Source organism: Bubalus kerabau, chromosome 7 (assembly GCF_029407905.1).
Source record: "Bubalus kerabau isolate K-KA32 ecotype Philippines breed swamp buffalo chromosome 7, PCC_UOA_SB_1v2, whole genome shotgun sequence".
NCBI lineage: Eukaryota > Metazoa > Chordata > Mammalia > Artiodactyla > Bovidae > Bubalus > Bubalus kerabau.
In genome coordinates, this window is record NC_073630.1 from 109369483 (window position 1) to 109395290 (window position 25808).

A 25808-nucleotide genomic window follows, 5' to 3' on the forward strand; every position below is an offset into this window, starting at 1 on the left:
AAGAGGGGCACTTGAAGATGGAGCAGAGACTGGAGTGATGGGTTCACAAGCCAGGGAATGCAACACCAGAAGCCAGGAGAGAACGTGAAATAGACTCCCGCCTCAGAGCCCCTGGAAGGGACCAATTCTGCAGATACCTTGATTTTGGACTCCTGGCCCCTAGAACTCTTTTAAGCCCCCCAGCCACAGGAGATTGCCACAGCTCCTCACAAGGCCTTCCCTCTGGAAATCAACCCCTCCCCATCACTCTTATGTCCAGTCTTATGTTCCTTGTGTCATCTGATGCTTTTTGAAAGTTATCTTGTTCAGTATTTACAGTGGATCCTTGAACAACACGGGCTTAAACCACGCAGGTCCACTTAGATTTAAAAAGAAAAAAAATTTGTCTGCTGTGCCAGGTCCTAGTGGCAAGCACACAGGATCTTTAGTTGTGGCGTGCAAACTCTTAGTTGCGACTTGTGGATCTAGCTCCCCAACCAGGGATTGAACCCTGGCTCCCCGCATTGCAAGTTCGGAGCCTTAGCCACTGGACCACCAGGGAAGTCCCCTGGAAAGTTCTTAATGTAGCAGATGTGGGCTTGCACCTCTGGGAGTGTGGGCAGCCCTGGGAAGGCGGTGGAAGGAGCCTGTCCACCACAATCTTCCACAAACACATTTGCACCCTGATCTCGACTTTGCAATCTGCATGGATTCAGCCTCCAATCCATGCTGCACCGTGTTTGTTGCAGTGTCAAAATAATGTGTTTATTTTTGCTCCAAGCCTTCTGGAAGTAGGACACTTTAGGCAGGTGTCCGACATTTTCTGCAATGGTTCCAAATATTGCCTCTGAGAACCCAGTTAGAGCAGCACAACCTCCTGAAAATCCTCTGGGCTTCTCATTTGGCTTTATTTATTTTGAGCAGGACAGCAACTCATCTCATGACCAGCAATTTTCTTTTCTTTCTAACCTGCTGCCTCACCTTAAGTGCCCTCATATTCCAGTCCCTGCTTTGAGAGGGTCTGGTGAGAATAAATGACACGCAGCTTCCACATCTTGGCTCAGCAGCAACAGGCCATGTTCCAGGGGTCAGAAAGAGTGTGTCTCCCTCAACCCACTTCTTGATTTTACATGTTTCTACTGCTTTTGGAAAAGTTTACAGGACAAGAAGTCCAAAAGATGTTTGTCTTGAATATGTGGGTTTATAAAAAATGGCATCTCTCTTCAAATCCAGCTTATTTTTAATTAAGGAAATTCAGAGACCATCCAGTACTGTGTAATGAGTAAGTGTCAGCTCCCCCAGACTAGCTAGACAGGCGAAGTAGCAGGAAAGAGGCTAAGTGGATAAAATACAAAACTTCCAGGAAGACAGGCTTCAGGGGACTCCATCAGGAAAGGACTTGAAGATGCTCCCATCTCACTACCCTTCCTCCTGAGCAGGCAGAGACTTCAAAACCAGACCATCTGTCCAAATCTTGGATCTGTATCTTATTGTTCATTCATTCAGTCGTGTCTGACTCTGCGACCCCATGGACTGCAACTTGCCAGGCTTTGCTATCCTTCACTGCCCCCCAGAATTTGCTGTAACTCATGTCCGTTGAGTCAGTGATGCCATCCAACCATCCCATCCTCTGTCACCCACTTCTTCTCCTGCCTTCAATCTTTCCCAGCCTCAGGGTCTTTTCCAACGAGTTGGCTCTTCCTATCAGGTGGCCAAAGTACTGGAGTTTCGGCTTCAACATCAGTCCTTCCAATGAATGAACACCCAGGACTGATCTCCTTTAGGATGGACTGGTTGGATCTCCTTGCAGTCCAAGGGACTCTCAAGAGTCTTCTCCAACACCACAGTTCAAAAGCACCAATTCTTCAGCACTCAGCCTTCTCTATGGTCCAACTCTCACATCCGTACATGACTATTTTGTTAACAGAATAAAAATGATAACAGCAACAATAATGGCAATGATACTATTACTGGTGTGAGGCAGTAACAGGACCTGGAATGTACTCACTGTGCACGCACGGCACACCGTTGAATTTTACATTCCCTAGCAAGGAAGGTTTAGGGGTGCTTTGTCCTTTCGCATGTGAGAGAAAGAGGCTAAGACAGGAAGGCAGACTGCTGCCATCCGTGCTCCCTGTGTCCACATCCTTGGGTGGCTGGACGTCTCTCACCCTGACTCTGCACCTGGCCATGGCACTCACCTTGGGACTCTAGCAAGCATGTCCAAGCAGACTTGACAAGTGCTCGAAGATGGGACTTGCCCCTCTTGCTGCTCACTGGAACCCCGAAAATCTCCCTGGAAGAGGCTTCGCCACACTATTTAGGGATGAGAGACCACATGGAGCAGAGACGAACCAGCCCTTGGGATTCCCAGGACCAGCCCACCTGCCGGCCACCAAACAAGTGCACGAGGACATCCAAGATCATCCAGCTGTGGACCAGCCCGCAGCCAACCTCAGCCATGGGGGAGAGCCCAGCAGGGCTGCCAGATCAGAGCAGCCCCAAGGACCCTCAGAACTGTAAGCTCAGCAAAATGCCTATTGCCTTAAACCATTATGGTTCTGCTTTTTTTTCTTTAATTGCAGAAAACCCTAAGTGATACAGACAAGGTGATGAAATTAACTTTGTTAAGTGTCAGAATCCAGGCCATCTTAATTCACAGCCTTCACCCTTGATCACTTTACTGTCTCACATCTTTGAGCCTCAGGGTCCTCACGTGTAAAATTACAACAAAATAGCCTTTCTTTAACTACAGTTGACTTAGAATATTATATTAGTCTCAGGTGCACAAACATCATAGTGATTCAATATCTTTATACATTACAAAATGATCATGGCTAAGTCAATTTACAATCTGTCATCATACAAAGTTGTTATAATAGCGCTGACTATACTCTCTATGATGTACAGTCCATTCCACGACTTTTTATTTTATAACTGGAATTTTGTACCTCTTAATCTGCCTCACCCATTTTGCCCAGTTCCCCCGCCTCCTCCCCTCTGGCAGCCATCCATTTTTCTCTATATCTGTGAATCTATTTCTGTTTTGTTATGTTTGTTCAGTTAGATACCACTGAAGTGACTTAGCTTGCATGCACAGGTACATTTGTTCATTTCTTCTGTTTGTTAGATTCCAATAAGTGAACACATACAGTATTTGTCTTTCTCTGTCTGACTTATTTCATTTAGCATAATACCCTCTGGTTCACAGGCCATTAAGTACAGTCTACAGGGACTTCCCTGGTGGTACAGTGGATAAGAATCAGCCTACCAACGCAGGGGACGTGGGTTTGATCCCTGGTCTGGGAAGATTTCACATGTGGAGAAAATCTAAAGCCTGTGCGCCAAAACTACTGAAACTACTGAAGCCCTGCACAGCAACAAGGAGCAGTCCCTGCTCTCCAAAACTAGAGGAAGCCTGCATGCAGCAACGAAGACCCAGCACAACCCTAAATAAATAAATAAATAAATAAGCTTATCGTTAAAAAAAGTCTACCATTCAAATTTATCACAAGGGATGTTAGTTTACCAAATCCTGTTCTTTTATAATATAAGCATTAATATCCATACCTTCTCCTCTAACTGCATCCAACAAAGTGTGATATGCTGTATTTTCATGATCATTCCATTAAAAGTATTTTAAGTTTCCCTCGTAACTTCCTCTTTGACTCATGTCATATTTAGAGGTGTGCTTTTATTATTTTCCAAATTTAGAGGGAGAGTTTCCTAAATATTGTTTGTGATTTCTTATTTAATTGCATTGTGGTCAGAAAATGGCAACCCACTCCAGTGTTCTTGCCTGGAGAATCCCAGAGACAGGGAAGCCTGGTGGGCTGTCGTCTCTGGGGTCGCACAGAGTCGGACACGACTGAAGTGACTTAGCAGCAGCAGCAGCAGAGAATGGAGTTATATACAATTTCAATCTTTTCAAAGTTATTGAAGCTTGTTTTATGCCCAGCATTTGGTCCATCATGGTGAATAAACCAGGGCTGTTGGAAAAAAAAAAATAACAGCCTTTCAGTGTTAGTAGCGCATCAAAGACGAAAGTGTCCATGAAGCTATTGGTCAGTTGGAAAATTCTGCATGAACACCAGCCAGGATTCTCTCCAGTTAACGTTTTTCTATGGGTTTCTCCCTTCTACTTGAATGCCAAGACGGAGGACTGAGAGTTTGGATTATTGTACAGTCCTGAATTATTTCCCGCCGGCAGAACAATGAAGGTAAATGAAGTCTCTTCCTCCCTGACCTCCTACAAGGCTCCTCACTTTCCTGCTTTATCATTCACGTCACTCATGAGGCCCGCTGCCCTCAGCTTGTAAGAGGAGGATGAGGAAGGGAATTAGCCCTTAACGAGTTCATACTGGGTTCCAGCTGCATCTGGCAGTTCATCAATCTGTGAAAAGTCAAAGTATTAGTCCCTCAGTTGTGTCTGGCTTTTTTGTGACCCCATGGACTGTAGCCCACCAAGTTCCTCTGTTCATGGGATTTTCCAGGCAAGAATACAGGAGTGGGTCACCATTCCCTTCTCCATGGGACCTTCTCGACCCAGGGATCAAACTCGGGTCTCCTGTATTGCAGGCAGATTGTTTACAGTCTGAGCCCCTAGGGAATCCCTGTTTATTTATCTGTCTACCTTTCTATCTACCTCACTATTGTGTTGGCGAAAAAGTTCATCTGGGTTTTCCCATAGGGTGGTATGGAAAATCCAAACAAACTTTTTGGCCAACCCTATATCCATCTCTCTGCACTCCTCCTGACTAACCAAGTTCCACCACACTGGCCTCCTGCCTCTCCCTTGAACTTGCCAAGCACATTTCTGCTTCAGAGCCACTGCCCTCTTCTCTGCCAGGAACACAGTTCTCCCAATATTCATTTGGCCCTTCCCCTTGGTTTATCCGGTCTCTGCTCATTTATTTCCTTCTCTGAGCAGCCTTCCCTGAATCCTATTTAAAATAGCCTTTGCTATCTTCCTGCTCTGCTTCATTTTCCTCCTAGGGCTTGTCACTATTTGCCTTATATATCTAGTTACATATCTGTCCCCCCACCAGAATGTAAGCTCTGGGGGTAGGGACTGGGGTTTCCTGTTCACCACTGTGTCCCCAGCGTAGAACACTAGGCACAGCATGTGCTCTAAAAATGCTTGGAGCATAAAAGAAAGAATGAATGAGTCAGAGGCCCAGACAGGAAACAACTCTCATAAAAACTCCCTGACATAAAAACCCACAGACCTCTTGGGATGTGAATTTTATGGTGAAGATGATAAACAGAATGTACGATGTGCAGAAAACCATCCCTGTCTTTGGTGTTGGTTTGGGATCATCCCAGTCAACACTTCTCTATTAGAGGAGCATCATGGGTAGGTGGTCCTTCCCATGGGGCTGCCCCACTCCATGCTGGATTCTTGCATCCTCGTGCATGCGTGTGTGCTAAGTTGCTTCAGTCGTGTCCAACTCTTTTCGACCATATGGACTGCAGTCCGCCAGGCTCCTCTGTCCGTGGGGTTCTCCAGGCAAGAATACTGGAGTGGGTTGGCATGTTCTCCTCCAGAGAATCTTCCTGACCCAGGGATCAAACCCAGGTCTCCTGCATCTCCTGCATTGGCAGCTGGGTTCTTTATCACTAGCACCACCTGGGAAGCCCTCTTGCATCCTCAGTCTCTGCCAATTCAGTATCAGTAGGGACCCAGTCATGTGACAACCACAAAATACCCATCACATTTTGATACACACACACACCACCCTGCCGAGGAATGTGTTACTGCCTCCTCCTCTGACATTATGAAATCTCACCTCCATCCACACCCATGATGAAACGTCCCACGATGAGCATTTCCAAGGCTCCAGCTGGGAGAGAACAGGCCATCAGCAATGCGGCAAAAATCCCAAACCCATTGTTGACCAGCAAAGTGTTTTTCCTGGAAGAAAAAGAAAAGGTCTGATGAGGCTGCCACTGGCCTGTCCATTCCAAGAGCAAGGTCCAGACTCCTCAATGGACCGACCCACCACCACTTTTGGCCGTGTGACCCTGAGCAAAGCATTTCCTTCCTCTGGACTCATCACTGGGGTTGATTACATCACCTCTGAAAGCATCTCCAGCCCTGACCCTCTGTGGATTTCCCTGGTGTAGTGTTTTAGTCCATTGGTTCTAAAACCTTCATTTAATATTACAAAGTCAAAAATGTGTCTTCTAATCCATGAGTCAAACTACTACAGCCACTATGGAGAACAGTGTGGAGATTCCTTAAAAAACTGGAAATAGAACTGCCATACGACCCAGCAATCCCACTGCTGGGCATACACACCGAGGAAACCAGAATTGAAAGAGACACGTGTACCCCAGTGTTCATCGCAGCACTGTTTATAATAGCCAGGACATGGAAGCAACCTAGATGTCCATCAGCAGATGAATGGATAAGAAAGCTGTGGTACATATACACAATGGAGTATTGCTGCTGCTGCTGCTGCTAAGTCGCTTCAGTTGTGTCCAACTCTGTGCGACCCCACAGTTGGCAGCCCACCAGGCTGCCCCGTCCCTGGGATTCTCCAGGCAAGAACACTAGAGTAGGTTGCCATTTCCTTCTCCAATGCATGAAAGTGAAAAGTGAAAGTGAAGTCACTCAGTCATGTCCAACTCTTAGCAACCCCATGGACTGCAGCCTACCAGGCTCCTCCATCCATGGGATTTTCTAGGCAATGAGTACTGGAGTGGGGTGCCATCGCCTTCTCCACAATGGAGTATTACTCAGCCATTAAAAAGAATACATTTGAATCAGTTCTAATGAGGTGGATGAAACTGGAGTCTATTAGACAGAGTGAAGTAAGTCAGAAAGAAAAACACCAATACAGTATACTAATGCATATATATGGAATTTAGAAATATGGTAACAACAACCCTGTATGCGAGACAGCAAAAGAGACACAGATGTATAGAACAGTCTTTTGGACTCTGTGGGAGTGGGAGGTGGGGGATGATTTGGGAGAATGGCATTAAAACATGTATAATATCATATAAGAAGCAAATCACCAGTCCAGGTTCGATGCAGGATACAGGAAGCTTGGGGCTGGTGCACTGGGATGACCCAGAGGGATGGTATGGGGAGGGAGGTGGGAGGGGGCTTCAGGATGGGGAACATGTGTACACCCGTGGTGGATGCATGTTGATGTATGGCAAAACCAATACAATACTGTAAAGTAAAAAAAAATAATAATAAATTAAAAAATATATTTCAATAAATAGGACAAGGTAGATCTTACCTTTTAACTAGACTTACATTGTTTTTATTTATAACCTGTTACTTTGCAGATGTATGTTCTCAAAGTGTTAAGTAGATTTAATTTTTTGCAACCTCTGTGTTTTTTCTGGCATCTTCACTATCCCTCTAGGCAATAGCACCATAGCTAAAATTATGCAGAAATGCGACTTCTTCAAACTTGTTAACACATGTTGAATATTTTGCTGATAAAGCCAATCTTTAATAATATGAAATAGCTAATGCATGTGTACATGCTCAGTCGCTTCTGTCATGTCCGACTCTTTGCGACCCTATTGTAGCCCACCAGGCTCCTCTGTCCATGGGATTCTCCAAGCAACAATACTGGAGAAGGTTGCCATGCCCTTCTCCAGGGGATCTTCCCAATCCAGGGATCAAACCAGCATCATTTATGTCTCTTACGTTGGTAGGCAGGTTCTTTACCACTAGTGCCACCTGGGAAGATGGAAATAGCTAATCGTATGTAACTAAAAAATTAAAGTGGAAAATTAAAAAAAAAAAATCCATGAGTCAGAGGTCAGATAGGAAAATGAAAATCACTGTAGTTAGTTTAACCAATTTAATTGGTTAAATTAGTTAACCAATTTAACACTGGGAATTGGTTAAGCAAGTATCAGGGCGTGGAGATGTCGAAAGGGGGACCTCTGAAGTGGGTGTGCTATCCTGTGCTGCTGATACCTTAGGGGCTTGGAAGGGAGCCCCCTCAGGGGGCTAAAATCTTCAGAAGTGGTCTCTGATCCAATGGGGTCATTCCTTCTCATTAAAAGAAAGTGAAAGTGAAGGTAGCTCAGTCTGGTCCGACTCTTTGCAACCCCATGGACTGTATAGTCCATGGAATTCTCCAAGACAGACTACTGGAGTGGGTAGCCTTTCCCTTCTCCAGGGGATCTTCCCAACTCAGGGATCGAACCCAGGTCTCCCACATTGCAGGTGGATTCTTTACCAACTGAGCTATGAGGGAAGCATCTCACTAAAGCCTCAACTCAAATGCAATCTCCTGACACCCTTTGACATGACTGCTTTCCCCAGCTGCACAGCCCATCCTCTGACTCTGTTCTAGCCTCTCCACAGCCCCAACATTACAGGAAATTATCCTCCTGTTACTTGTTTTATGCTAGCTGTCCATCTTCCTGTACTAGAATGTAAGCACCAGGGGGCAGAGACTTTGTCTTGTCACTGGATCCCCAGCAACTACACCAGTTCCTGACACAGGCAGGTGACCTGTATATATTTGCTGCATAAATGAAGGAATGAATCTAGGAGTCAAGTCACGTGGACCCCGCTTGCCCCACATGGCACAGCTCTGATCTGCCATGAATCTCACTTTAGCGTCCACATCTGTGGGCTGCAGAGCTGCTGTTCTCCTGAACCCACCTCCAGTAATGTTCCTGCTTGGACAGCTCATACTAATTGAACAACTTTGGAAAGATTTCTTACTCTCTCTCAGTCTTGACTTGATTTACTCCCCTGTAAAATGAATATAATAATGTCTATCTTGTAAGGATTCTATGAGAATGATTTATGCAAAGTGCCTATGATGTCACCTGGAATGTATTCAGAGACTCAATAAGGTAAAATAAACAAACAAACCATGATGATAGCTAACATTCAGAGTCCTTATGATGTGCCAGGCACTAAGTCCTTTACACTCATTGAAGACCCTGTAAGTTAGGTGACTTGCTACTGTATTTCCCAAATGAAGAAACAGATCTAGAAACTAAGATTTGGCCAAGGTCACACAGGGCTTCCCTGATAGCTCAGTTGGTAAAGATTCCACCTACAATGCAGGAGACCCCTGTTTGATTCCTGGGTGGGGAAGATCCTCTGGAGAAGGTAAATGCTACCCACTCCAGTATTCTTGGGCTTCCCTGGTGGCTCAGCTGGTAAAAAATCTGCCTGCAGTGCGGGAGACCTGGGTTCAATTGCTGGGTTGGGAAGATCTTCTGGAGAAGGGAACAGCTATCCACTCCAGTATTCTGGCCTGGAGAATTCCATGGACTAGTCCATGGATTCGCAGAGTTGGACAGGACTGAGCGACTTTCACTTTCTTTCTTTCTTCAAGGTTACAAGCTATTCAATGGGATATTTGGCATTCCAGAATCCAGGATACTAAGCTGTTTGCAATGGTGGCTACCACATATACTCACTTTCACTCATTCTTTCAACAGTCTTTTTTTCATTCAGCTGACATTTACTCACTCAGCACATGTTTGAAGCTGGACTGGGTGCTGAGCATCATTCTATGTTCTGGCACACAGCCATGAATGTGGCCAAGTCCCTGCTTTTATGCTCCTCTTAATAAACAAGTAAAATTAAAACATGTGGAGCATATAAGCTCGTGAGAAATGTTGTAGAGAACATGAGAGCGGGGGAGGGGGTGCAATTTTACACGGAGTGGCCAGGGAGGGCCTTGCCAAGAAGCTAACACCTGAGCACAGACTGAAGAAAGTGGGTGATTTGAAGAACGAGAAGACGAGCTGTATGGACCCTGGGGAACAGCAATCATGGAAAAGAAGAGCCAGACGTAGACTGTTTCAGCAACATTAGTGAGGCCAGTGTGGCTGGAAGCAGAGGAGACCCAGAGAGCAAGTAGTAGAAGGTGAAAGGGGAGGGGACTGGAGCTTGTAAGGGGAGCTTGTAAGGGGTCTGCAGGCCACCATGACAACTTGGGTTTCTATTTGAGTAAGAAGCGTAGCCTTTGAAGTTTCAAAGGAGAGGAGAGGCATGGCCTGATTTTAATAAGACCATTCCATCTTCTATGTTGACCATGGGATGCAGGGGTAAGTGTGGGGTTAGGGAGGCCAGTGGGGAATATTGCAATAGATCAGGCAAGTGCTCACAGGGATTTGGATCAGGATGGTGGAGGGAGTGAACCATGGCCGGATCTTGGTGTTTTTTGAAGACAGAATTGATGGAATTTGTTGATAGTGATATTGTGATTTATAGTAACAAAAATATGCAGTCTTCATCCTGGTTTCCAGCTCACAGTGCTCAAAACCCTTGGAATTTCCCAAGTGATAAGAACCATGGGGGCATCTTTTGTTATAATATTTCGTCACTAGACCTCATTTCCTAAAATCGATTCAGAGCCAGAACAATGAAATCAATGTTGTGTTATTCATAACAAGCCCACAAGTGAGCTGATGTCAGTGAGGTGACTTTTGGAAAAGAACTAAGGATGGGGTGGGATGGTTGCCAGTGGAGCCAGTCATGTGACTAGAATGTTGTAACTTACAATCGCATCCTGACCTCCAGAGAGAGGAAAGGGGCTGGAGATTGAATTCAAACATCCATGGCCAATGACTTAAACAACTATGCCTATGTAACGAAGCTTCCATAAACCCCCAAAGGACAAGGTTTGGGCAGCTTCCAGGTTGATGACCATGAATAGATTTGGGAAGAGTGGTGCATTCAGAGAGAGCACGGAAGCTCCACCCCTTCCCCATCCTTTGTCCCGTGCATCTTTTCCATTGGCTGGTCCCTGTTATATCCTTCCATAATAAATCAGGGATCTACTAAGGAAAATGTTCCTGTAGGTTCTGTGAGCTGCTCTAGCAATTAATAAAACCCTAAGAGGGGCATCCTTGGAAGCTCTGATTTATAGCTGGTGATTTTGGAAAGGAAATGAGGATGGGGGGATGGTTGTTGGTGGAGTCAACCATGTGATTAGAAGATTGAAACTTTCAATCCCATCCCGACCTACAGAGAGAGGAGAGGGGCTGGAGACTGAGTTAGAAGCATAGTTGACAACCATATCTCGTTATTAGCATCTGGAGTTGGAAGAGGGGAGGGGAAGTCTTGCAAGACTAAACCCTTAACCTGAAAGCCAAGGCAGGGGGTCTTTGGACCCTCCAGTCCAGAGCCAGTTGGTCAGAAGCTCAGGTGACAACCTGGGCCTGGGACTGGTGTCTGAACTGGGATAGGGGCAGTCTGGTGGGATTGAGTCCTCAATATTGTAATCTGATACCATCCCTGGGTAGATAGTGTCAGAACAGAGTTGAATTATAGAACAGACAGCTGGTGTCTGGAGAATGTCTTGATGGTGTAGGGAATACCCCCCACCCTGGCCACAGACACTGGAAACTGGTATTCAGAACCTAAAATATGGATGAGTTGGATAGAAGTGGAGAGAGGAAGAAGAGCCATGGATGCCTCTCAGTTCTTGGGTCTGAGCTCTTGCATTGGATAGAATGGTGCATTTTGTGCTATGCAGGGGATGTTAAAATCACATTCAAGTCTGACTTGAAACATTTGCAAATTGGGCTGCACACCCTCTAAGTGAGTTTATCATATTAATGAATTCCTTCCCAAAATAACCCCCAGCATGACAATGTCCCAGTGAGGAGAGAAACCTTATTTGCAGATAATTCACAATGCTGACTCACTAGGGTTCAGAGACGGGGATTTTAATTATTGTGTTTCCATATTTTTCCCAGGGATGAACATGCAACAGAACAAGAGGGACCAGCACCATGCCGTTTCTGAGAGCAGAACCCCAGTGCCCCCTGGGACCCCCAGCTGCGTACACCTGGTTCAGTACTCTGAGCTTCTCCAGTGATGTAGAATCTTCCCAGAGCAGCCCAAATCATCAGTTCTTGACAGAAAGGGGAAATGAGGAGTTTGGAGGCCATGTCCTTGAGAAATGGTCAAAGGGACTGGGGACATTCAGCCCAGATAAGAGAGGGTTCAGGGGAAGTGTGAGAGCTGCCTTCCACTATTTCATCTTGATGCTCAGGACTACGATCAGGAGATACAGGGAGTATGATTTCAGTTTGGATTTGGAAAGTACTTTTCATTAAGCCCTAGTGAAATGGGGGAAATTCTGGAGATCCTGGCTCCTACCACTTACCCTTCCAACAATTCTTTAGCTGACCAAGCCTATAAGCCAAGATGGGATCTAGCTTCTACCATGTCCATCTCTTCCTGCTTATCCAGCTTGAATTCCAGGGTCCATCATTTTAAACATTCATATACCCTCCACTCCTTGATCCACTCACTCTTCTCCTTCATTCTGTGTTTCTGAAATAACTCCAACCCTAGTTAGATCTCATGTCTTGCACATTTATATAAAGTTCATCTTGGCTGGGAAAAAAAAATACATTGAATTATGTTGCCTAGTCTCACTTGAAATTCATGACCAACCAACTCAAGTAGTCTTTAAGCCCCTTACCAACCATTCTAGAGTTTCCTGTTTTGCTCAGTCTCCTGGTCTCCTAGGGGACTATTTCAAGCATCTTCTCTCTCTTTTAATCCCCTGGTCCTGTTCCTCAGCTGGTGACCTTGCTTTCTAGTCTACCAAGAAAGCTGAATCAATCCGAAAAGATGGTCCACATGTTCCTTGCATGTGATTTAACCTACCAGCATCTGTGCCCATAAGCTCTGCCTTCCCTCCTGTTTCTATGGATGAACAGTCTCCACTCTTACCTGAAACCAATCCCTCCTATGACCTACTAGTTTCCCACCCGCTCTGACATGCTCAAGGTTATAACTTCAGCAAATTTCACCCCTTGCTCCTGACTATCATTTTCCCCTTCTTGCTGGAACATCTCATTAATGTGCTGCTGCAGCTCCCATCTCAAAACAAAACACAAAAAATCCTCCTGATTCTACCTCTTCCTCCATCCACCACACCATTGTCTTTGCTCCCCTTTATGGTAAAACTCCTCAAAAAGATCCTTCAATAAAAAAATAAATAAATTTTAAAAAGTGGTCTGCACTCATTGTCTCCAGTTCTTCTTGTTTCTTTCTCTCTTAAACCCACTCCCATGATTGTCTACTCCTTTGTACCCTTGACATGGCTCTTGCCAAGATAACCAGCCACCTCTGTGCTGCTCAATTCACCACCCAGAGCTCAGGCTGGTCTTCATTCCTTGGCCATGTTGGACCTGGTTGATCACCATCTCCTCTCCCTCACGTTGTAGATCTCATTCAAAGGTAAGACTGCTCCTACCTTGTTGTGTGATCCTTAACATCTTCCCAACCCTCTGAATATTGGAGGGCTCCAGGCTCAGCTCTTGAATCTATTCCTTTGGTCTCTACCTTGTTGTTGTTCTTCAGTGGCTCAGTTGTGTCCCACTCTTTGCAACCCCATGGACTGTAGCACACCACGCTTCCCTGTCCTTCACTGTCTCCTGGAGTTGGCTCAAACTCATGTCCATTGAGTCCATGATGCTATCTAATCATCTCATCCTCTGCCACCTGCTTCTCCTTTTGCCCAGTGTCAGGGTCTTTTCCAATGAGTCAGCTCTTCTCATCAGGTGGCCGAAGTACTGGAGCTTTAGCTTCAGCATCAGTCCTTCCAAAGGATATTCAGTGTTGATTTTCTTTAGGATTGACTGGTTTGATCTCCTTGCTGTCCAAGGGACTCTTCATAGTCTTCTCCAACACCACAGTTCAAAAGCATCCATTTTTCAGTGCTCAGCCTTCTTTATGGTCCAGCTCTCACATCCATACATGACTACTGTCTAGCTTTGACTAGAGAGACCTTTGTTGGCAAAGTGAGGTCTCTGCTTTTTAATATACTGTCTAGGTTTGTCATAGTTTTTCTTCCAAGGAGCAAGCGTCTTTTAATTTCATGACTGCAGTCACTGTCCACGGTGATTTTGAAGCCCAAGAAAATGAAGTCTGTCACAGTTTCCATTTTCTTCCTCATCTATTTGCTGTGAAGTGATGGGATGGATGCCATGATCTTAGATGCCTCCTATGTAATCTTGTCTTATCTCCTGGCTTCAAGTGTCACCTTTGTACTGACGACATCTCGATTTACATCTGAGTTCTGGGCACTTCAGAGTGCTAGACTCACAAATCTCATTGTACACATGACATCTCCACTGGAAGGGCTAACAGACAGTTCAAACGTAGTATACCTAAATGTAGTATACCTAAAACTGAGTTTCCATTCTTCCTTTCCCTCGCCCAAATCTTGTTTTTCTCAAGGGTTTCCCTACCTCAAAAAGCAACTGCTCAATATTCTGTAATACCCTAAATATGAAAAGAACTTGAAAAAGAATAGATACATGTTTATGTGTAACTGAATCACTTTGCTGTACACTTGAAATTAACACAACATTGTTGATCAGCTATACTCCAATATAAAATTAATTTTAAAAAAAGCAATACAATCCTTGCTCCTTGTGATTCTTCAAGACAAAAATGTTAGCATTATTTTTATTTCTCTCTTAGTCCCACATAGTCCATGAGCAGGGCTTGTTTTCTCTATTCCCAAACTATTTCCAGAATGCAAACAATTCTCACTGTTTCTCACTGTGTCTCATGACAAACCTGGTGCAAAACGAATCACTTCACCTGGCTTGTGGCAGGATGTTCCTAACCAGCCTCCCTGAATCCACTGATAAGAGCAAGCCTTTCAAAATGCGAGTCAGATCACAAAATACTCCAGTAATATCCCATCTTACTCTGAGTCAAAGCTGGAGTCCCAACCCTTCCCCACAGTGTCTTCCGCTTCTGAACCCAGTGACCCCTCCTGCTTCATTTTCTACTCCTGGACTCAGCTCCAGCCATACTGACCTCCTGTCTTATCTTCAAAGGAACCAAGCCCATTCTTCCCCCAGGACTTTTGCACTTCCTGTTCCCTCTGCCTGGAGAGCTGATACCCCAGGGACTTTGTCAGTTTTGTGCACCACCAAGTTCTTGGCACATAGCAAGCTCTCCATAAATATTTTCAAAATAAATGTATGGGCAAATAAAAAGCATGCAAGCAATAGAAGGATGGGCATTTGGGGGAGTTGCAGTAGAAAAAGTTCAAGCATTGAGCACTTTCCCTCCATCCTTTCATAAACCCAACAAAAGTTTATGGCTTGCCTACTGTGTTGGAGCTCCTGTGCCACATGCCAGGGCTCCTATACAGACACGGATCTTACACTGAGGAAATCGCCTTTCAGGGGAGACAGAAATGTAACTGAATCTTTGTAACCCCAAATGCCAAGTGATGTAACAGAGGGAAACACGAAGCCCTATGTAAGCTCAGAGGCCAGCATTGTTTCTGACAGATATGTGGTGGGCAGTGGGCAGAGCTAGAGTAAAGGTTTGTTATGACTTTTAACTGTCACTTCCCAGTTCATGCACGTTTAATACCAAGTGGACTATGTCCTTAAAAGCAACTGATGATGCGTAAACCACGGGTACTGGAGAAGCTCCATGCTTTGTGTTTGCTGACTCCTTCTGTTTGAGACTTTGGCCTCTAGGAGGTACCAGTCACAGCCCTCAGCTTTGCAACCTGCAGTATCTCTGCACATTGTCAAATGTCCCTAATGGGGTAGAATTGGCTCCTTTTGAAGAGTCTTGATAGTTTGCAAGCTCTCTCAGGGAAGTGAGATTCATGCCTGGGGCTTGTATGAGGACTGTTGGAAGAAGTTTGTGGTGGGGATGTTCAGTAGGAACCATATCTGTCTAAGGGGCTTAGGCCACTTTGCCCCTCCATGGGCAGAGGCCACCTGTTCATGAAGCCAACATAGCAAGCAAGAGCTGAGAGGAGAGAACACAGATGCATTTTCTTATGACATCATAGGAGCTATTGGATTCAGCTGAATTATATTTCAGCCACGTGAGCCAACCAATTCCCTCTAAGGCATAACGGTTCCTGCCATTTAAAAAGTGACTGCACTGGGACGACCCAGAGGGATGGAATGAGGAGGGAGGAGGGAGGAGGGCTCAGGATGGGGAACACATGTATACCTGTGATGGATTCATTTTGATATTTGGCAAAACTAATACAATTATGTAAAGTTTAAAAATAAAATAAAATTAAAAAAAAAAAGTGACTCGGGGAGTCCTGAGTGACAGGTTCAATCCCTGGGTTGGGAAGATCCCCTAGAGAAGGAAAAGGCCACCCACTCAGGGATTCTGGCCTGGAGAATTCCATCTGGCTCTTTTGGTGCTTCCCTGGTGGCTCAGACGGCAAGGCGTCTGCCTGCAATTCGGGAGACCTAGGTTCAATCCCTGGGTCAGGAAGATCCTCTGGAGAAGGAAATGACAATCTACTCCAGTACTCTTGTCTGGAAAATTCCATGGATGGAGGAGCCTGGTGGGCTACAGTCCATGGGGTCACAGAGAGTCAGACACAACTGAGTGACTTCACTTTCTTTCTTTCACTTTACAATGTTTGGGTGACCCCCTACTATATCAAGGTGATGATGAGAAAATAATATGGTGGATAATAATAGCTTCTCTTCATTGAGCTAATGGGCCAGTCTCCCCCATTAATTTTCTCTAGCCCTTACAGCAGGGTAGGAACTCTTGTCTCTTTTCCACAGATGAGAGACCTGAGGGTCAAATGTCAACACAGCCAGGAAGTAGAAGACTCATGATTCAAGTTCACATGTGAATGTTCTAAAGACTCTACTTTCTCCACTAAACACCTCAGCATCCCCCAGAAAGTTGCTATGAGCAAGGACACAGAGCAAATGTTTGGGGGAATTTATGGATAATGCAATCTTACATGAGAGAAGGCTTCACGTAGAAAATAAAAGACAAATGAAACACAGGGGTGAAGTGGATCTGATTGGAGAGGTTGATGTTGGGGAATTTCAACATGAAATTGATATTCACGGCAGCTGTGTTTGTAATGGAAAGAGTTTGACGTGGACCAAATGTCTCTCAGTCAGGAGCCAGTTAAAGAAATTATCATCCAGTCATACAATGGAAGACTGTTTAAGCAACTGATTAAAAAAAAAAAAAGCTCTGTAGATATCTCTGTGGAACAGTCTCTAAGACACTGTGCTGACTCTTGTCCAATTGCTCCCACACCTAGGTCCCTTTCCACTCTCCCCTCACCGCTCTGAGCCCTGAAGCTGGTCCTCCTGAGCTGCACCAATGAGACGCCTGGGTTTTCAGGCTTCGGCTTGGGTTTGACCAATGAGAGGCGCCTATGCAGGCTGGAGGGCCAGCCGAAAGAAAAGCCAGAGTATTTCTTCCCAGCTCCTCCTTGTTTGGACAGTAGGGTCCTGACAAAGCCTGATGCCTCCACAGCCTCAGCACCAGCCTGTCAACCCCTCACCCAGGGATTCAATTTTCCTTGGCTTTTCCTTACCCTATTTCTGCTCCGTGTCCTTCTGGCATTATAATCTCTCCAGTTGGACTGAGTGGAATTCTGTTACCTGCTGCAATCCTGACTCTAATACAGACATAGTATGGCCAATACAGAGGGGCCCCCACTGACCTCCCAAGAAATTTTCCGATCACCTTCACCAGGAACGTCCCCACGAGTCCACCGATGGCGAATATGGACACGGTCACAGACCAGAGCAGGGTCAGAGTGTCTGAGTCTATGGGATGTCCGTGCCTTCTCTCCCACGACTCGTTGTAAAAGGCCTTGATGTACTGAAAACAAACAACAAACCATGTTATTCCTCCCAGCTGCTCGAAGCCCATTGTATATAAACAAAATGACTTTTATGGAACACTGGTTTCATACCAGGCATTTCGCTAAGCTCTGTTTGAGCTGTTTCACTGAATCCTTCTAACAAACCTTGTGGACAGACCTTATTTTTAAATCCTTTTGCAGGTAGGGAAACGGAGGCTCAGAGAGACAAACTGACTTGTTCAGCTGAGTGGCAAACCTGGGAATCAAATTCAGATCTGACTGAACCAAGGAGAACCGCAGAACAGAATCACCTTGAAAATGTGTTTAAAATGTTCATACCTAAATAAGGGAAAATATTTGCCACCTTGGGGTGGGTAAAGATTCAAGACACACACAGAAAAAAACCACAAAAGAAAAACAAAATGCTCATTTGGATTTCATCAGACTTAGAGTGTTCTGCTCTTCAGAAGGCATGAAATTGGAAAGACAAGCCACCAACTAAGCTAACATATTTGTAACCCATGTAGCTACAAAGGATTTGTAGCCACAATATGTAAAGAGTTCTAACAAATCAATAAGACAACACAAGTAGAAATGAGTCAAAGATTTGAACAGACTCCCAAACAAATTCAGCTGACCAGGAAGCTAATGACATAATGTTCCACATGTTTATTAACACAGAAATGTAAATTAAACTCACAATGAGGGCTTCTCTCGTGGCTCAGTGGTACAGAATCCACCTGCCAATTCAAGAGACATAGTTCGATCCCTGGTGCAGGAGGATGCCACATGCCATGGAGCAACTAAGCCTATGCACCACAACTGTTGAGCCTGTAGAGCCCACATGCCGCAGCCTGTGTGCCCTAGAGCCTGTGCTGGGCAACAAGAGAAGCCACTGCAGTGAGACACCAGCCCATCACAATCAAGAGTAGCCCTAGCTCACCACAACCCAAAGAAAAGCCTGCTGGGTAAGGAAGACTCAACACAGCCAAAACTAAACTTTAAAAATTATTTAAATAAACCACAATAAGATGCCCACTTCATGCTCACTAGATCCTCCCCCTCCCCAACACACAACACTGCTGTCGATTCTGATTCAGTGGGTTTGGGATGGGACTGAGTGATTCTGACATACACCAAAGACTGAGGTCATGAACTGTGCTCCCCATGAGAGTTCCATCTCTAAGAAGCTCATAGTTCCCCATAGGTACCCCATAAAGGCCCAGAGACCTCTCCAATAACAGCCAGTGTTATAGCATGGCAGAAAAAGCACAGGGTCTGGTCACACAGACCTGGGCTTGAATCCCAGCATGATGATTTGCTAATGATTTAAATCAGCTGAACCTGGGTTTCTTCATCTGCAAGATGGGAGTGATAACACTGATTGTCTCGGGCTGTCATGAAATCGCCCAAGAACTTGAAGCAGCACCCAGTACCTGTATGGAGATCACCCAATCCCCAGGGAGATTAAAGATGAACAGGTCTGGTAAGGGTTCAGTAGTGACTAGCCGCGTGTACTCTGGTACACTGACGGTGGGAATTTAATTTGTACAGTCACCTTGGAAAACAGTTTAGCTTTACCTAGTCAAGTTGAAGATCCTAACCTAGAACCCAGCAAATCCATTTCTAGAAAATTCCTCTTACTTACCAAAGAGGATATTGGAGGTGGGGAGAGATAAATTAGGAGTTTGGAATTAACACATTCATACCACCATACATAAAACAGATTAACAACAAGAACCTGCTGTAGAGCACAGGAAACTATTTTCAATATCTTGTAATAACCTATAATGGAAAAGAATCTGAAAAATAATACGTATCTTCTCCCTGCAGAGATTCTGAGCCTGGCTTGCCAGCCCTCCCACCCATCTTGGGAGTTGCTCACTATTTTTTCAATGCCTTCTTTTTTAGCTTCAATCAGACAAACTTGCCGTTGTGTCTAACTCTTGAAACTCTACCAAAACACATAAGTAATTCCATTTCATACTCACGAGAACCCTGGCAGTTGACATCCCCGTTTACAGAGGAGGGAGCCAAGAGTAAGGTATTTACCCACATGGCTAGTAAGTGGTGGAGAAGGATTTTTGCCAAGTCTGCCTGGCTTCAGAGCCTGCATACAACCACCCACCAGTGACTGCATGCATGATGAAGGTATGAGAGTGAAGTAGCTAAATCCAACAGGACGTGTATTTATTTATTTTAAAACCATCATCACACCATTTTTGTTAAATATCAGACATCTGTATTATTGTTTATTTTTGGCTGTGCTGGGTCTTCATTGCTGCATGGGCTTTTCTCTAGTTCTGGTGAACGGGGGCTACTCTCGAGTTGCGGTGCCCGAGTTTCTCATTGCCGTGGCTTCTGTTATTGGGCAGCCTGGGCACATGGGCTCCTGTAGATGTGACACATGGGCTCAGTAGTTGCGGCTCCCGGGCTCTAGAGCACAGGCTCGATAGTTGTGGCTCATGTGACTCATGGGCTTAGTTGCTCGGTGGCATGTGGGGTCTTCACGGACTAGGGATTGAACCCATGTCTCCTGCATTGGCAGGTGGATTCTTTACCACTGAGCCACCAGGGAAGCCCAGGATATTTACAGGTTTAAAGATCAGTCCTGATTAGGTCCTTGTTAAGTTGCCATGTCAGGCCCCAAAGAGCGTAAGGAGGACACCCCTCAGGAAGCCAAGTATAGGGCGAGAAACAGCATGGTTAGCACTAAGCCAGAGGGATGGAGTGGCCGCAGGAAGGCAGTTGGGCTTCCCTCATACCTCAGTTGGTAAAGAATCTGCCTGCAATGCAGGAGACCCCTGTTCAATTCTTGGGTAGGGAAGATCTGCTAGAGAAGAGATAGGTTACCCACTCCAGTATTCTTGGGCTTTCCTTGTGGTTCAGCTGGTAAAGAATCTGCCTGCAATGTGGGGGACCTGGATTTAATCCCTGGGTTGGGAAGATACCCTGGAGAAGGGAAAGGCTACCCACTCCAGTGTTCTGGCCTAGAGATTCCATGGACTGTATATAGTCCATGGGATCACAAAGAGCTGGATATGACTGAGTGACTTCCCTTTCTTTCACTTTCACAGGATGCCCCCAGGACTACCAACAGCGTCCAGAGCCTCCAGAGAAGCTGAAGTGAGTGCCCAGGACTTCCCAGGCCTCTGGCATGATAATCAGGAGACCTTCCAGCATTGAAGGTCATTCTTGGATGTGACTTGGTCCCTACCGCAGTCCTGCACAGATTCCAGCGGCTGCGCTGGGAAGAGTCTTGCTGATGACTGCTCTTGACAGCCTTGTCTTCCCACGCCTGCAGCAATGACCAGCATCCCGAGTTTATGCACAGAAACTAAAAGGATGCTGTTTGGGAGGAAATGTTCTCTTTTCCTTTCCAAGCACTCAGGAGCCTGGTCGGGGAAGAGGCGGCTTTCACATCTCTCACTGCTAGGCGCTGCTTTGGGAGTCTCTGCAGACGCTTCTTATTTCAATTTGGGGAAACTGGAGAACGGATGCATCTGCAGAGGGCTGGAGAAGCCTGGCAGAGTTGCCCCCTGTGGAAACACATCTCTGACAGTCCCTGAAAGTTGGTTTCAAAGCGACGCCTTTAGCAATTAAACACTTGTCTTTGGGTGTGAATTCAGCCAAAACCAAGATGAAAGGTAGCCCCAAAGCACATGTGAGAGCAGAAGCCAGGTGATGAGGCTTGTTGAGCTAATTCCCTGCATGACTCATTCATTGGGCTGAAGATTCATGGAGTATGTTGGCATGGACTGGTAGTGCCCAGTACAGAGCAGGTGCTGAGATGAGTGTGTGTGTTTTAAACTGAGTTTCTGCTATGGGCCGGGCATCATACAATAATTAAAATAGGGAACCCATATATCACATTCTCCACATGCCATGCACTAGTCTAAAAACTGGAAACACATGAACCCATCCCCTCGGCAACCCTCTGAGACAGGTCCTGTGTTCTGACTTGTCTCCTGGGCAGATGAACCTGAGGTACAGCCACGGGCCTTTCCCAAGGTCCCATTATGGTCAGGACTCAAATCTAGGCAGCAGGACTCCAGAGCCCACCTCTTAACCACGACTCTATCCCTATTCTTAGTCTGGAAAACACAAAGATGATCACATCAATACCCCCAGGTCCATGTGGAAAGACTGAACTGGGGGAGAGGTGAGGACGTGGCATCAACACTGGCTGACTGCTAAGTGTGTTTCAGCCTGTATACCTCCTCCTTAGCTCACCTGGGGCCATTCTGTGATGCTTCATCACAGCCGAAAACTTTGGAGTGAAGCGATGCATCTGAAAGCTGCTCTGAACCCACTGGGACTGCAAAGCCTGCCGGAGCTCACAGCATCTACCCTCTTCCTATTCCTGCCTACACTGCCACGTCACATGCCTCAGTCCCTTGAATCTGGGGGTGGGGGGGGGCAGAGGGGTTCATAGGACCATTTGTCACCAAAGATGTGTAAAGAGATGTTAAGAGTTCCTGGACCTTCTCCTCACTCACTTCCTTTTCCTGCAGGCCAGACAGTCACAGAGGACTCCCTGAAGAGGCCTCTGAACCTCTCAGGGATGAGGGAGCCCCTCAGTAGAATAAGCCTGGGCCCCAGGGTGTCTGCAGGGAGCACAGCACCCCTGCTCACCTGCTTGGGTGGCAACAGGGCTGGGAAATTAACTCTCATTGTGTTCAGCCACCAAGATTTAGGGGTTATGTGTTACAGCAGCTGGTTTACCTGAGCACAATCAACCTGACAGGCCCAGGCCATGACAATGACCATGATATGAGGCTTTGAGAAAGAGAATGTTCAGTTCAGTTCAGCCACTCAGTCCTGTCTGACTCTTTGTGACCCCATGGACTGCAGCACGCCAGGCTTCCCTGTCCATCACCAACTCCCAGAGCTTTCTCAAACTCACGTCCATCAAGTCGGTGATGCCATCCAGCCATCTCATCCTCTGTCGTCCCCTTCTCCTCCTGCCCCCAATCCCTCCCAGCATCAGAGTCTTTTCCAATGAGTCAGCTCTTCACATGAGGTGGCCAAAGTACTGGAGTTTCAGCCTCAGCATCAGTCCTTCCAATGAACACCCAGGACTGATCTCCTTTAGGATGGACTGATTGGATCTCCTTGTAGTCCATGGGACTCTCAAGAGTCTTCTCCAACACCACAGTTCAAAAGCATCAATTCTTTGGTGCTCAGCTTTCTTTATAGTTCAACTCTCACATCCATACATGACTACTGGAAAAACTATAGATTTGACTAGACGGACTTCTGTTGGCAAAGTAATGTCTGTGCTTTTTTAATGTCTGTGCTGTCTAGGTTGATCATAGCTTTTCTTCCAAGAAGCAAGCATATTTTAATTTTATGGCTGCAGTCACCATCTGCAGTGATTTTGGAGCCAAAGAAAATAAAGTCTGTCACTGTTTCCATTGTTTCCCCATCTATTTGCCATGATGTAATGGGACCGCATGCCATGATCTTAGTTTTCTGAATGTTGAGTTGTAAGCCAGCTTTTTCACTCTCCTCTCTCACTTTCCTCAAGAGGTTCTTTAGTTCTTCATTTTCTGCCATACAGGTGGTGTCATCTGCATATCTGAGGTTATTGATATTTCTCCTGGCAATCTTGATTCCAGCTTGTGCTTCATCCAGCCCAGAATTTCACATGATGTACTCTGTACATAAGTTAAATAAGCAGGGTTACAGTATTCAGCCTTGATGTACTCCTTTCCCGATCTGGAACCAGTCTGTTGCTCCATGTCCAGTTGTAACTATTGCTTCTTGACCTGCACACAGATTTCTCAGGAGGCAGGTCAGATGGTCTGGTATTCCCATCTCTTTCAGAATTTTCTTTAAATTTTTATTAAAATAGTTTGTTGTGATCCACACAGTCAAGGGCTTTGGCATAGTCAATAAAGTGGAAGTAGATGTTTTTCTGGAACTCTTGTGCTTTTTCAATGATCCAGTGGATGTTGGCAATTTGATCTTAGGTTTCTCTAGCTTGTCTAAATCCAGCTTGAACATCTGGAAGTTTACAGTTCATGTAATGTTGAAGCCAGGCTTGGAGAATTTTGATCATTACTTTGCTAGCCTGTGAGATGAGTGTAATTGTGTGGTAGTTTGAGCATTCTTTGGCATTGTCTTCCTCTGGGATTGGAATGAAAACTGACCTTTTCCAGTCCTGTGGCCACTGTTGAGTTTTCCAAATTTGATGGCATATTGAGTGCAGCACTTTCACAGCATCATCTTTTAGGATTTGAAATAGCTCAGCTGGAATTCCATCACTTCCACTAGCTTTGTTCGTAGTGATGCTTCCTAAGGCCCACTTGACTTCGCATTCCAGGATGTCTGGCTCTAGGTGAGTGATCACACCATCATAGTTATCTCGGTCATGAAGATCATTTTTGTATAGGTCTTCTGTGTATTCTTGCCACCTCTTCTTAATAATTTTGTTGTGACAAAATGTGGTCCACTGGAAAAGGGAATGGAAAACCACTTCAGCATTCTTGCCTTGAGAATCCCATGAACAGTATGAAGAAAGAAAGAAAGGGACGATTTAGGCAAAATCATGAAGGGTAGCTAGGTGTGGCAATATGGGCCTTTGAATAGAGATTTCCTTTTATGTTTTGGGGAACTCATAAGACTCTATTTGAAAGAAGTAATCTGCAAGAAAATATAGTTTTAAGATTGCCATATTAGCTAATCTCTAGGCTCATTTCAGGCCATCTCATTCACTGAGTCCACCTTTTACTTTTCCATTGGACCTACTTCTGACAAACCCAATCTTGTGTCTTTTATTAGGACATTCTTACCTGATGGCTCAGACAGTAAAGAACCTGCCTGCCAATGCAGGAGATCCCTGGGTTCGATCCCTGGGTTGGGAAGATCCCCTGGAGAAGGAAATGGCAACCCACTCCAGTGTTCCTGCCTGGAGAGCACTATGGACAGAAGAGCCTTGTGGGCTAAGGTACATGGGGTCCCAAAGAGTCGGACATGTCTGATCGACTAATGCTTTTTCGCTTTTCTACTTCCTCCTATTAGGGGCCCAGGTTCACACTCTGTCTTCTAGAGACAAGTTCTGCAGTCCCTGCCTTCGAGGAACTCAAGATCTATTGTGGACATAAGAGCCAAATAAGCAAGCACTTGCAACATGGAGTGGAAAGACCTGCGGTATCAGGAAGCTGAAAAGGGCTACAGCCACTCAGCCAGGTCCCTCAGATCAGGGACACGAAGAACGAGAGTGGGGGCTGGGGTTAGAGGACTATAGATGGCAGTTCTCAAAGGTGGAGAAGCTGATGGCCTAGGTGATGATATAGAGACATTGTAAATGAGTCAGTGGAGTGTGAAGGTGGCCCGGCAGCTGGGGACAGATTGGAGAACTATGCAGACGTGGTCGGAAGTTGACTGCAAGCCCAAGGGGTCCACACTTCATCCTGCAGATGTTGAAGAGCAGTTGAAGGATTTGAACTTGGAACTGAGATCCTCACTTGTGTTGCAGAACATTCATTGTAGGTGTGGTGTGGGACTCAGAAAGTTTATCCTGGAGGCAGCTGGACCAGTCAGGAGGCTCCTGAACTGTTAAGAGATGATGAGTCTAATAGAAACAGTTTATAAACTCACCAAGGAATATTTATATCATGACCAGCACTGACTAGAGACCAAACTGCAAAGAAATAAATAAAGGTCATAGGGTTAAAGGAACAGAGACTCAACAAAGAGCTGAGAAGTCATGGGTTCGGACTCACTTGTACTGTTCAGTCCTCTGTGACCTCCAGCAAGTGGCTCGGTCTCTGAGGGCCGGGTTCTCAGTGGTTAAAGGCCCTGGAATCCATTTCATCCAGCTCTCAGCTTGGCCACTTTTCTGCTGGGTGATCTTGAGCAAGTCGCTCAACCTCTTTGTGCCTTTGGCCCCTCATCTATGAAATCATTTTCTTCCCTAAAGAGTTACCATGAGGATTTAATGTGAAGATGAACATAAAGGACAGTGCTGGATCCACAAGAATTCCAAAAAAAAAAAAAAAACAACACCACAAACAGAAGCTGGGGTGACTGGTGGGGGGTGGGGGGTTTTGACATCATTGTTTCTGCCTTGTGAAAGAAGGGTTCTAGACTTGTTTACTTCTCAGGTCTACAAAGCCATGAATAATTTACCACTATCTCCCCAGCCAGCAACACAAGGGCCAAGCTTTGGCAACTAATTGAACCATGCAATGCCCAGCTGCAGGGACTGCCATAGAACAGCTCCAAAGGACG

The 25808-nt window shown here is 45.6% G+C and overlaps 1 protein-coding gene across 1 annotated transcript in view; it reads right to left on the reverse strand.

Moving 5' to 3' along the window:
• The window catches only part of SLC2A9 (solute carrier family 2 member 9), a 215134-nt gene that overhangs the window by 173120 nt on the left and 16206 nt on the right, over positions 1-25808 (reverse strand). Inside the window, exons 3-4 of the mRNA XM_055589105.1 lie at positions 17427-17587; positions 5769-5893 (exon numbers count right to left, since the gene is read on the reverse strand). Of these exons, the coding sequence (XP_055445080.1) occupies positions 5769-5893; positions 17427-17587 (286 nt within the window). The remainder of the gene's footprint in view (positions 1-5768; positions 5894-17426; positions 17588-25808) is intronic.